The sequence below is a fragment of the Mizuhopecten yessoensis genome, unplaced genomic scaffold (assembly GCF_002113885.1).
Source record: "Mizuhopecten yessoensis strain PY_sf001 unplaced genomic scaffold, ASM211388v2 scaffold9423, whole genome shotgun sequence".
NCBI lineage: Eukaryota > Metazoa > Mollusca > Bivalvia > Pectinida > Pectinidae > Mizuhopecten > Mizuhopecten yessoensis.
Genome location: NW_018408040.1, coordinates 52,331 through 65,502, shown reverse-complemented (window position 1 = coordinate 65,502; position 13,172 = coordinate 52,331). Strand labels below are relative to the sequence as shown.

The following is a 13,172-nucleotide window of genomic DNA, read 5'->3' as shown; positions in this document are numbered from 1 at the left end:
GTATAGTAAGAAACGTTACGTACCCTGTATAATAAGAAACGTTACGTGCCCTGTATAATACGAAAATACCCTGTATAATAAAAAACGTTACGTACCCTGTATAATAAGAAACGTTACGTGCCTTGTATAATACGAAAGGTTACGTACCCTGTATAATAAGAAACGTTACGTGCCATGTATAATACGAAAGGTTACGTACCCTGTATAATAAGAAACGTTACGTGCCTTGTATAATACGAAAGGTTACGTACCCTGTATAATAAGAAACGTTACGTACGCTGTATAATAAGAAACGTTACGTGCCCTGTATAATAAGAGACGTTACGTGCCATGTATAATACGAAAGGTTACGTACCCTGTATAATAAGAAACGTTACGTACCCAGTATAATACGAAACGTTACGTACGCTGTATAATAAGAAACTTTACGTGCCCTGTATAATAAGAAATGTTACGTGCCCTGTATAATAAGAAACGTTACGTGCCATGTATAATACGAAAGGTTACGTACCCTGTATAATAAGAAACGTTACGTGCCTTGTATAATACGAAAGGTTACGTACCCTGTATAATAAGAAACGTTACGTACCTTGTATAATAAGTAATGTTACATACCCTGTATAATAAGAAACGTTACGTACCCTGTATAATAAGAATCGTTACGTACCCTGTTTAATAAGAAACGTTACGGACCCTGTTTAATAAGAAACGTTACGTGCCCTGTTTATTAAGAAACGTTACGTGCCCTGTATAATAAGAAACGTTACGTTCCCTGTATAATAAGAAACGTTACGTACCCTGTAAAATAAGAATCGTTACTGTATAATAAGAAACGTTACGTGCCCTGTATAATAAGAAACGTTACGTACCCTGTAAAATAAGAATCGTTACGTACCCTGTTTAATAAGAAACGTTACGTGCCCTGTTTAATAAGAAACGTTACGTGCCCTGTATAATAAGAAACGTTACGTGCCCTGTATAATAAGAAACGTTACGTGCCCTGTTTAATAAGAAACGTTACGGACCCTGTTTAATAAGAAACGTTTCGTACCCTGTTTAATAAGAAACGTTACGTACCCTGTTTAATAAGAAACGTTACGTGCCCTGTTTAATAAGAAACGTTACGTGCCCTGTATAATACGAAACGTTACGTACCCTGTATAATAAGAAACGTTATGTGCCCTGTATAATAAGAAACGTTACGTATTCTGTATAATAAGAAACGTTACGTATTCTGTATAATAAGAAACGTTACGTGCCCTGTATAATACGAAACGTTACGTACTCTGTATAATAAGAAACGTTACGTGCCCTGTATAATACGAAACGTTACGTACTCTGTATGATACGAAACGTTACGTGCCCTGTATAATAAGAAACGTTACGTGTCCTGTATAATAAGAAATGTTACGGACCCTGTTTAATAAGAAACGTTACGTGCCCTGTTTAATACGAAACGTTACGTACCCTGTTTAAGAAGAAACGTTACGTACCCAGTGTAGAGATCAGGCCTAGTACCACTAGAGCCGATAATATCTTCATGTTGGCAGTCCCCTGTATCACTCGTAGTACTGTTTACTTCACATTTAACAACACTGTAGACTAAGATAGGTACACGAGCGCTATTGATGTGTATGTACTGTCTAGGATGTAGAGGACGCGGAAATGATTGTATAGTACCGACAGACCAATCCCTTCCGGTGACCGGTTTTATGTAGCGGGACTACAACCATAAACGACTCGTTAATATCACACAACCTCTGCCATGGTAACGATGTAGTGTTTCTATGGACACCAGGTTCCCATGTGTCCTAACGTAAGGCCACCTATGTCCCTGTGACGATCGGTTACTCACGCTTAAACTTAAACTTAAACTTAAACATCTATCAACGCGTCCCAACCCCGCCCCAACCCTGATTCGTTTAAATGTGTCTCTTTCGCGGGAACATGCGGTTTGTTTTTGTGATGTTTGCTGTTGTTGGAAGACGTTGGGTGGGTGATAACAACACCGAAGTGCTTTATTAAAGACTAAAAATAGTAACTGAAAAATGCTGAACTAGATAACTACACTAGTCAATTTCACCGAAGTCATATGTTTTGTATAGTTAATACAATCATATTGATCAGGTTAATTGGGTAGATACACTACGACAAAGCTACGTACTAACCCGATAATACACTTTGATTGAAGCAGGTCCCCCAAATATACAAAACAATTCTTGTTAAGGATTTGGGAAAAAATGGAGACACTTCAGATCGAGTATTGTTTTAAATAGTCACACATGCATTTTTATCATATCACATTATCTTAGTGCACCAAAAGAGAAAACTGGCCTTGAGCGTATACTCCATGGTTTAGCATGATAACGGTTTCATTTATACGAGCCTACTGGTTTTCTCCAATAGTACCACACTGACCAAATCGCCAACACAAACCGCAAGAAAATCAGACCACGCAGTGATTTTCACTGAAATGGACATCAACTCCAAGGCGAATTGGGACCAGCTAATAAGAGGCCTAACAAAAGCGTCAGACAAAGTCAGACATCCATCGGTTTTCTGTACAGCTGGGGAACCATTCACTGATTCCAGGTTTTACACAGTGTAATTTGTTGTCTACACATAGATTCCAATTTTTGTGCCACGTTGACTTTACAAAATGTGTTATTAAATGTTTAAAATCTGTAAAATGGTAGCATTAATCCCGCTGTTGGGGCACGATCTGCCTTTTTATTACCTGATATTCCCAAATCTATATCTGTATTTTTATTACCTGGTATTCCCAAATCTATATCTGTATTTTTATTACCTGGTATTCCCAAATCTATATCTGTATTTTTAATATTTGTAATCGGTTACATTGGCAATAGTGGTAATGTTCATCTTATTCTCCCCAGTACTATGTTCCAATGCGTTTCTCTAATTCTGCTTAATGTCGACAACCATATTTCCCTGTATTACAATAATGACGGCTACAAGACCACAAAAGAGACGTAACGGGCACCTGTTTGTAATATATATTTGTGTGACGTGAATTGAATCTGAATTAATCATGTATACATAAAAATACACCAAACGTTAAAATTGATCAATGAGAGATCAAATACCTTAGCCATTTTCATTTTTGTATGAATGGAAACTGAAGGCCATTATACTAAACTGTAAGACCTCTGGGTATAAAATCACATCATAGATGAGAAATCATAGGCCGTGAAAATCATGCTTACATGCTTTGTTTTCTTTATATATTAAATAATAAATGATAAATTTCGTTATATATTGTATACCATGTAACGTGTAAAAGTTTTCATATGTTTGTATTGATTTCAAGTTTACAAGTTTATTGTTTTTCCTCAGATACATTAAAATGTACAACATGAGGTATCAGAGTATAATAATACACATGTGATGACAAAATGGATGGCAAGTTCACAAAACAGTTATCATGATACATATTACAGCAGTTTGTTATTATTTTCCAACAAAAGACAAATTCCATTTAATACTGTCGTGTTACAAAATGACAACAGACCACTCATTTTAATTTGAGACGGATATTTCTACGTCCAGATCAAAGTTCAGATTTAAGTGGAAATGGTGAGACATCTTTTACCCGTATTCCTAGGTATCATTCTTGATGCTAAATCTTACCGCGTAATCAGGAAGTATACGTGACGCCTTCAGCGCGTGCTGTGTATATGGCTTTAGCATTCCATTGGATGACACACAGATACACAGATACACAGATTTATTCTGACTGTAGGAAATTGTACAATTTCCTCTGCTGTCAGCTCAATTATAAAAGTTACAATAGTACATGTAGTTGGTTAAACATATTAATAACATGATTTCTGAGTATTTTTTGCGAGTCCATTACAGATAGCTGCACAGTTCCATAGAGAGCAGATGTTCAATGATAAGTAATTATGTAACAGTAACATTGTGAATTAAATGAGTGTGGTATAAAAATGTTGGTACGCATATGGGTGTCTCTTGTATATCGCAATTTTTAAATGTTCAAATGTGATATTTTCGTTAAAGTTCAAACAATGACCATTAGTATGTGTGACTTCGATGGCTTCCCTGTGGTTATACACAAGTGGTTGGTTCTTCCAATGACGGTCAAGGCTATGTTCAAATGCTCGGACTGTTCGTGACATTACGACCTCCGATGGCAGGCCGTTCCATATACCCACGGTTCGGTGTGACGGTACACACACAGACCTGGTGGGTGACGTGTGTATCCGTTGGGTTTTAACGTATCCCTGTTCAAGGGGACGCAACTCTCGCAAATGATAAGCCATTCAAGGGTCTGTGGATACTGAAGAAGTTTTATTTCGCAATCCTTACTTCTACGTAAAACTGAAACATACAAATGAACAGTTTCTTAATAGTATTACATGAAAATACAACCTTCGTTATTAAACCGACAATATAGTTAAGCATTCGACAATAAATGGAAATCACATTATGACGTCATTCAATCTGCCAGCAACTTTGATAAACACACCGTCAAACGAATATCAGTTCAATTACAGCAAATACACTGTCGCATTTGGGTTATACATACCTCCTTGGGCTTATTAGCACGCATACAAGTATGCCGCATCGCATATAAAACCTCGTCAGGTCTTCGCAAGGTGGGGAAAACAGGCGACTTTCCTTCGACCTACCGCCTTGTGTCAATTCCCGCCGCCATGACAAAAGTACCGAAAGAATAGGAGAATTCCATAAAAGGGGCATAACTCCTCTGGCCTTACCTCACTCAGGCTGACTGCAGTTACATGGCTCCCCAAATTAGGGTAACTAATTTAACAAACTCGAATAACATATATACAAATACACTATACTACCTGGTTTGGTTCCTCGGTGGGGAGTTCCCCTGTTTCTCGCAACAGCACCAACTTGTGCACAGGCCGGTCAAGAAAACTGACTGGACCGCTCCGTCTACCCTTTTTGTCTAAGGTAGGATCGCCGACAGCGACTCGCACTTTACGCACCAGTCCATCTTCGCTCAAGAACGTCTCGACAACGCAACGTAGGCGCCAATGATTTCGTGACAGATTGTCATCCTTGATAATGACAACATCTCCGTTGCACATGTTTCGTTTCGGAGACTCCCACTTGTTGCGCGTTTGCAAGGTTTGAAGAAATTACTTTCTCCAACGGTTCCAAAACTCATTTGCCAAGTATTGCACACGTCGCCATCTCCTACGGCAATAGAGATCCGTCCTTTGGAATTGACCAGGAGGAGGCAAGATGATCTTGGTCTTCATAGTCAGCAGATGATTGGGAGTCAAAGGTTCCACTGAATGTGGGTCATTCAGGGTGGTTGTGGTAAGTGGTCTACTATTCACAATAGCTGCAGCCTCACACAAAAAAGTTCTAAGTGTCTCGTCATCCAGCTGGGAGCCAGATTGATGCATCAACGATGCAAGTACATTACGAACGGAACGCATCTGCCTCTCCCAGACTCCGCCCATGTGACTCGCAGAAGGGGGGTTCATCTTGAAGCTGATGTAGTCACAACCCTCACTAGATAGATACATCTNCCTTTCTCCAACGGTTCCAAAACTCATTTGCCAGGTATTGCACACGTCGCCATCTCCTACGGCAATAGAGATCCGTCCTTTGGAATTGACCAGGAGGAGGCAAGATGATCTTGGTCTTCATAGTCAGCAGATGATTGGGAGTCAAAGGTTCCACTGAATGTGGGTCATTCAGGGTGGTTGTGGTAAGTGGTCTACTATTCACAATAGCTGCAGCCTCACACAAAAAAGTTCTAAGTGTCTCGTCATCCAGCTGGGAGCCAGATTGATGCATCAACGATGCAAGTACATTACGAACGGAACGTATCTGCCTTTCCCAGACTCCGCCCATGCGACTCGCAGAAGGGGGGTTCATCTTGAAGCTGATGTAGTCACAACCCTCACTAGATAGATACATCTCGAGTCGTTCGTCGTCCAGTTCTTCGAACGCTTCCCTGAGCTCGCGCTCAGCGCCAACAAAGTTAGTACCTTTATCTGACCTTAGATGCCTCACAGGACCACGAACTGACACAAATCTGCGTAGCGCATTGATGAACGAGCTGGTATCCAGGGAATTCGCAGTTTCCAAGTGAATAGCACGACTCGACATACACGTAAAGAGAACGCCATATCTCTTTAACTCCTTCCGTCCTTCCTTGATGTAAAAGGGTCCAAACAAATCCATACCACTGTAAGTGAATGGAGGTTCAGCTGATAGTCGGTCAACAGGCAAGTCTGCCATTTTCTGTCCCTGAAAACATCCTCGCAGTTTGCGACATTTTACACACTTGGTTATACAGCTTGATACTGCGGAACTGCAACCAATGATCCAAAAGCCATTGGATCTAATTTCACATGTGGTCATACCACGTCCTTGGTGTTCAATCCGTTGATGATAATGCTGAATGAGGATGTCTGTGATGTGAGACCTTTTCGGAAGGATGACGGGGTGCCTTATCTTTGCACCGAATTCACCTCGTCGAATACGGCCACCCACGCGTAGGATTCCATTTTCATCCACAAACGGATCCAAGCCACTTAGTGGAGAAGTACCCTTCAAACGAGTTCCCTTTTTGTCATCGTCCTGATTTTGTAGAAGCTTGATCTGATCACGAAAGGCATGTACTTGAACATGTCTGACGATCTCCAACTCTGCCTCCTGCAAGTCCTTCACTGACAGAGCATCGCTCTTGAACATTTCCTTGTGCAATGGGTGTACCACAGTTGGTTTTCTCACTGCCCGTGTCTGCAACAAATGTTTGAACTTTAAACACTGAGCAATAGCCCGTTTGGCTCTGTTCCAATTTGAAAAATAGTCCAATCGGTCAAGTAGTGTATCTGTACTCTCACTAGTCTCAGCCTTGGTAGTGAACACCTGAACCCTTTTCACTTCGGGGTCATCAGTCGAAACATCTGGTTTATTTTCTACATCATCGCTGGGCGAAGGGTCAGACTCCCAGAGAAAGCTAGGGCCGTTAAACCAGTCGGTTCGATTCACGAGGTCGTCAGCCGTCGTCCCACGTGAGGCCAAATCAGCAGGATTGTCCTCAGACCTGACGTACTTCCATTGTGATGGTTCCGTGTGATTGCGAATTTGCTGCACTCTGTTAGCCACAAACACGTGAAATCGCCTCGCGTCGTTGGCGATATATCCAAGGACAACTTGACTGTCAGTCCAGTACCATTCCACGATGTTGCTATATTCCAGCTCTTGAAGCAACATGGAACTCACACGAACGGACACTAAGGCAGCTGCTAGTTCTAGTCTCGGTATTGTCATTTGCTTTAAGGGAGTGACTCTGGCTTTACTCATAACTAACGCGCAATGGACTTGTTGTTCACTGTTGACCAACCGAAGGTAAGAACACTGGCCATAGCCGCTTGTACTTGCGTCAGAAAAGTGATGAAGCTGTGCTGAAACAACTTCTCCGAAGTCAACAGGTTTCAAGCATCTCCTGATCTGAAGAAGTTTGAGATTTTGTAAGTCTGTTCTCCATCGTTCCCATCTCATCTTCAATTCAGCAGAGAGTGGACTGTCCCAGTCCGTCTTATCCCTACACAACTGCTGGAGAATCTGCTTTCCAACCAAGATGAATGGCGAAATGAATCCGAGAGGGTCATACACGGAACACAATGTAGACAGCACACCTCGTCTGGTCAACGGACGATCGTTAAGGACTATCCGAAATTGGAACGAATCTGACTCAACGCACCACTGAATTCCAAGAGCTCTCTCAACAGGAAGCTTGTCATGAAGGATATCAATGTTCTTGAGCCCCTTGGCTCTATCTTCTTGCGGAATATGCGACAAGACCTCCTTTGAGCTGGATATAAATTTGTGCAATCTCGTGCCACCTTTGCTGCACATCCCCTTACATCCATTGATCATGTTCACAGCTTCCTCAACAGTAGGTAAGGATTTCAATCCGTCATCGACGTAAAAGTCGCGCTTCACAAAATTCGCCACGTCCTGTCCGAATTCTGCTTCGTTGTCGGCAGCCATTTGCTTTAAACCGAAGTTAGCGCACCCTGGTGATGACACTGCCCCGAACAGATGCACATTCATCCGATACTCCAGAACTTGTTTCCTAGTATCTCCGTTTTCCCACCACAAGAATCTGAGGTAGTTACGATGTTCATTGTTCACTTTGAATTGATGAAACATCTGCTCAATGTCGCACATAAAGGCCACTGGTTCCTTCCGAAATCGACACAGAACACCAACCAGTGTGTTTGTAAGATCAGGTCCCTGTAGCAGATGTGAGTTTAGTGATTCACCCTTGTATTTGGCACTACAGTCAAAGACAACACGAATTTTATTCGGCTTTTGCGGATGGTACACACCATGATGAGGGATATACCACTCATGTCCATCGTCAAGTTCGAGTTCGGCTTCGGGAACCTTCTCTGCGAATCCTTTCTGGATCAGTTCTTCCATGAAGGCCATGTAATGATCCCGATATTGATGATCTGCGTCAATACGTTTCTTTAGGTGCAGGAGTCTGTGAAAAGCCAACGTCTTGTCGTTTGGCAGATAAGGCATGGATTCTCTAAACGGTAATGGCATCTCATAATGTCCATCGGTAATATGGACTCCTTCCTTCATCAGTGCAAGAAACTGTCGATCCTCGTGCGAATATGCTGTATTCACAGCGCTTGTCTCGTTAAAGTCCTGTTCTAGGATACGTCCAAGTTCAGCGGGGTCGATAACCTCCTTCACGTTGTGTCTACATGCAAACACAACATGTTCGTTGGCATCCGACGAAACACCTCCAGGTACCTTGCACGAAATACTGAAATGGCTTGTGCCTACCAGGTCCTCATCAGGCATCTCAACGTAGTCTCGGTCAACAATGCCCACGATGCCCCATCCGAGGTCAGTTTTCTGGCCATATGGTCCATTGTCAACCGGCGCAATAACATCACGTGGGGCTAACGCCCGGGAACAATTATAGCCTATCAGTAGTCCTACTTCGCAATCACGCAATGACACAAGTTCGTCCGCAATAAATTCCAAATGAGGCCACTGCTTGGCCATCTCCGGTGTAGGAATATGAGAACGATTGGCCGGCATAATGTTCCGTGTAAACACATCTGGCAATGCTATCTTGAGCGAGCTGTTGAAACCACGCACTGTCAGACCTTTTACCTTACAACTGTCTACTACGCGATTTTCAGCATGCATCGTAGAGAGCAGCAATTGCACCTTGGTGCCAGATTGCCTAAGCGCCCGACAAGTATCTTCCAAAATAAACGTAGTGTCGGACTGCGTGTCAAGCAAGGCATACACTAGTCTCTCATTCTCTGGGTTATTCTGATGGGACACATACACAGGGACAATCATCGAACTTTTGCTACACGTTCCGAAGCTTTTCTTAAAGGTTGAGCTAGAATGAAATGACGATGATCCTTGAATGTTAGAAGTTTTGTTTAATGAACCTTCCTTTGAGTGACCAATCACATTGTTAGACTTTGGCGTGTTTTTCAAATCACCGTGCAACGATGTAGGGTGTGGCCTGGAGCACGTACGACACTGCTTTCTCTGTCTACACTTCCTAGCTATGTGACCGGAATCTAAACATCCAAAACAAAGTCTTTGTTCCCTTATATAATCCTTCCGCTCACCCAAGGACTTAGCCAGAAACTGTCTACAATCATCCAAGTTATGGTTCCTTTGACAAAGAGTGCACTTTGTAGTCTTGGTCGAATTTGTCGTTTGACTTTCATCCACCTCGGTAAGGAATGATCGTCCTCCAGTGGGTTGCCTACGAACCTGCCTGCTTGCGCTAGGTGGTTTCTCCTCGTCGCCACGGCTATGATCAGTCTTCAGAGACTGTATCGAGGTAATTGGGTCACAAGCGATCTTTGCTTCTCTCCCGATGAATTCAGCAAAGTCCTTGAATGGAGGAAACTCATTTTTCTCCTCCTTACGCTGACGCACTATCCTGGCCCATCTATTTACAATCCAGTTAGGAAGTTTTGTCAACATTTTTCTGTTTTCACGATTGTCGTTAAGGACGTCGAGGCTTCCAATTGTCCGCATCGCTGCTTGGCATTGCCTCAAAAAATCTGCAAACTTCTGTAGACTACTACCATCGGTAGGGTTAACCTTGGGCCATTTCTCCAGTTTATCGCGAAAGGCATTTGCAATAATGAAAGAATCGCCATATCGTTCGTCAAGCAACTTCTTCGCATCGTCATACGCATCATCAGAGGTCAGCAGGAAATAATTTTCTACCACTTCCTTCACTGCGCCTCCAAGGTACTTCTTGAGGTAGTGGATCCTGTCAGATGATGGTATCTGCCTTTGCTCAATAAGGGTCTGGAAGGCAGCTTTCCATCCCGGATACTTAAGGGGATCACCCATAAACACACTGGGCTCTGGAGGTGGAAGTCTACTCAAGTTCACCTGTTCAGCTAGAGTCTTTGCGAAATGTAACATGCCCTGTTCACTGGATAAAGCTGTTGGGGTAGTCGGCTTGGGACTCGACTCGTAGACAGAAGTTGGAGGAACGGTAGTGCTGATGGGATTTGGCGTAAAATGGGAAAACTGTGGCGCAGTAGGTAAATAGCGTTGAGGTACAAATTCCTCTATAAGTGGATTTAAACCAATTGTGACTGGGGAAGGCGCATACATACCTACGGGGGAAGGAGCTGACACAGTCACCGGGGGAGGCGCTGACAAGGCCACAGGGGGAGGCGCCGACAAGGTCACGGGAGAAGGCGCCGACAAGGTCACGGGGGGAGGTGCTGACAAGGTCACGGGGGGAGGCGCTGACAATGCCACGGGGGGAGGCGCTGACAAACCCTGTATATATTTTGCCGCGTATTCGTCTGGCTCAAATTTGGGTATCATGCTAAGAAAATGTTTGTCAGGAATTGAGCTCCTGCTCTCGTCCAAGGTTTCCATAGCTTCTAATTTGGCCTCGGCCATGTCAAGCTCCATCATAAGTTGGACCCTCTTCATATCTGCCTTGGTCTTTGCCTCCAGATCTACATACTTAAGTTTAGCCTTGATTTCGGCGGCCTTAACCGTTGCATCGGACCGTCTGGTATTATTAGTTGTTCCTGAACATCGCGACGTGCTATGAGATTGTCTGGAGGATTTCGATTTCGCGTCAGACTCTACTTCACGAATGAAACTAGCGATTTCGCGCATGAGGTATTGATGTTCATTTTCGATGGTTTCGCACTTCTCAAACAACCCGTCTTCGAAGGATTCAACATTCTTAAAAACATCACTTTCCCTGCCTTGTTCAAGCATTAACAATAACTTATGGTACGCTTTTACAACATCACCAACATTTCTTTCGAGAATATCGCGCTCGCTCCTTATAATACCAAGATCTGTTGTATCTGATAGCGCAACTCGGATTTTATTTGCATGCCTGCGCCATGTTGACACGGCAGACCGGAAATTCGACTGAGCCAGATTAACGTTATACTCGAGGCCCTTTGGTGAATATGTTTGGTCGCGTGCACTAGCACGTGAAGGTTCACCAGACGCTTCGGCTACTACATTTGATTGACCTTCGTTCTCCTTGACTTGAGGTGTACCTTCCTTATTTAGAGTTGATGCTTTTTCCTCGTCTGGAGATGTACCTTCCTTCTCTTGATAGGACATTTTAAAGTTCAAAAGAAACTAAAATAACAACACTGTTTGCCTTAAACGAGGGGATAATACAAACAAAGGCTATTACTTAACACAAATCTGTTCACTCAAATATGGACCTGGGGGTCATATTTACACTAAGTTTTGTAACTCATGAGTCAAAGGGAGATAATACCTGCTGTAGTAGTTCTGTGTACTATGTAAAGTCGATTATATACCCGATTACTCGCACTACTACTTACCCAAACTGCAATTACACGAGTCACAGATTTAAAGTTGTAGACTTACCTATGTGTAAGACACATGCCGGGTAGAACACTGAACCCGCATGTATACATATGTATATTCAATGCCTTGGCTTTCACAAATACTCACCTTGCTGACAGATTGAAATGTGATCGTGATATTGCTAAGCTATTATGAAATGACACATAAAATTATTAAAGTTAAAGTTCATCATCGAATAAAGTTTCACTTTGAACACAGTTCGAATACGAAAATGTCTCTCGGTTTATACCCTCATAAGCTTGGGTCTCCAAGGAATGTACTCTTCTTGGCAGCAACATTAAACACTTATAATGTCAGTCATAGCAGCAACATAAACAGCATTCATTATTATAGCAGATACAATGTCTCAAAAGGTCAATTATATCCATGTACACAGCATGTACAATACATCAAAGTCAATAAAGGTTCATCGCACATATTCAGAATTTTGCAGGAATCCACGTGTTGATTTAGGTCAATAAAAGTTCATAAATTCCTCCGGTAAATTGTGTGAAGTCAGCATACACAGCATTCAATTGTATTGTTGTAAGTTCACAACACAATACAGGTTCTCTGAGGGTTAGGTACCATATACCATTTACATGTCATCGCACATCTGTACACAACATTGTGTAATCCGTCTGTATAGTTTCTTCATAAACTTCACCAGCTCGTAGAACTAAAGCTCGGAGTTTTACTGTGACGGTACACACACAGACCTGGTGGGTGACGTGTGTATCCGTTGGGTTTTAACGTATCCCTGTTCAAGGGGACGCAACTCTCGCAAATGATAAGCCATTCAAGGGTCTGTGGATACTGAAGAAGTTTTATTTCGCAATCCTTACTTCTACGTAAAACTGAAACATACAAATGAACAGTTTCTTAATAGTATTACATGAAAATACAACCTTCGTTATTAAACCGACAATATAGTTAAGCATTCGACAATAAATGGAAATCACATTATGACGTCATTCAATCTGCCAGCAACTTTGATAAACACACCGTCAAACGAATATCAGTTAAATTACAGCAAATACACTGTCGCATTTGGGTTATACATACCTCCTTGGGCTTATTAGCACGCATACAAGTATGCCGCATCGCATATAAAACCTCGTCAGGTCTTCGCAAGGTGGGGAAAACAAGCGACTTTCCTACAACCTACCGCCTTGTGTCAATTCCCGCCGCCATGACAAAAGTACCGAAAGAATAGGAGAATTCCATAAAAGGGGCATAACTCCTCTGGCCTTACCTCACTCAGG

General features: G+C 42.4%; 3 protein-coding genes across 3 annotated transcripts in view; 1 reads left to right on the top strand and 2 right to left on the bottom strand.

The window, feature by feature from the left end:
- LOC110458067 overlaps nt 1-1,822 on the bottom strand; it is a 34,666-nt gene extending 32,844 nt beyond the window's left edge. The window contains exon 1 of the mRNA XM_021509623.1: nt 1,494-1,822. Within this exon, the coding sequence (XP_021365298.1) occupies nt 1,494-1,542 (49 nt within the window). The 5' untranslated portion in view covers nt 1,543-1,822. The remainder of the gene's footprint in view (nt 1-1,493) is intronic.
- The window catches only part of LOC110458064 (carnosine synthase 1-like), a 72,346-nt gene that overhangs the window by 26,272 nt on the left and 32,902 nt on the right, over nt 1-13,172 (top strand). The window lies entirely within an intron of this gene.
- Nucleotides 5,536-11,652, bottom strand: LOC110458063. Its single transcript, XM_021509614.1, has one exon. It carries the CDS (start codon nt 11,650-11,652, stop codon nt 5,536-5,538), a length of 6,117 nt encoding a protein of 2,038 aa, XP_021365289.1.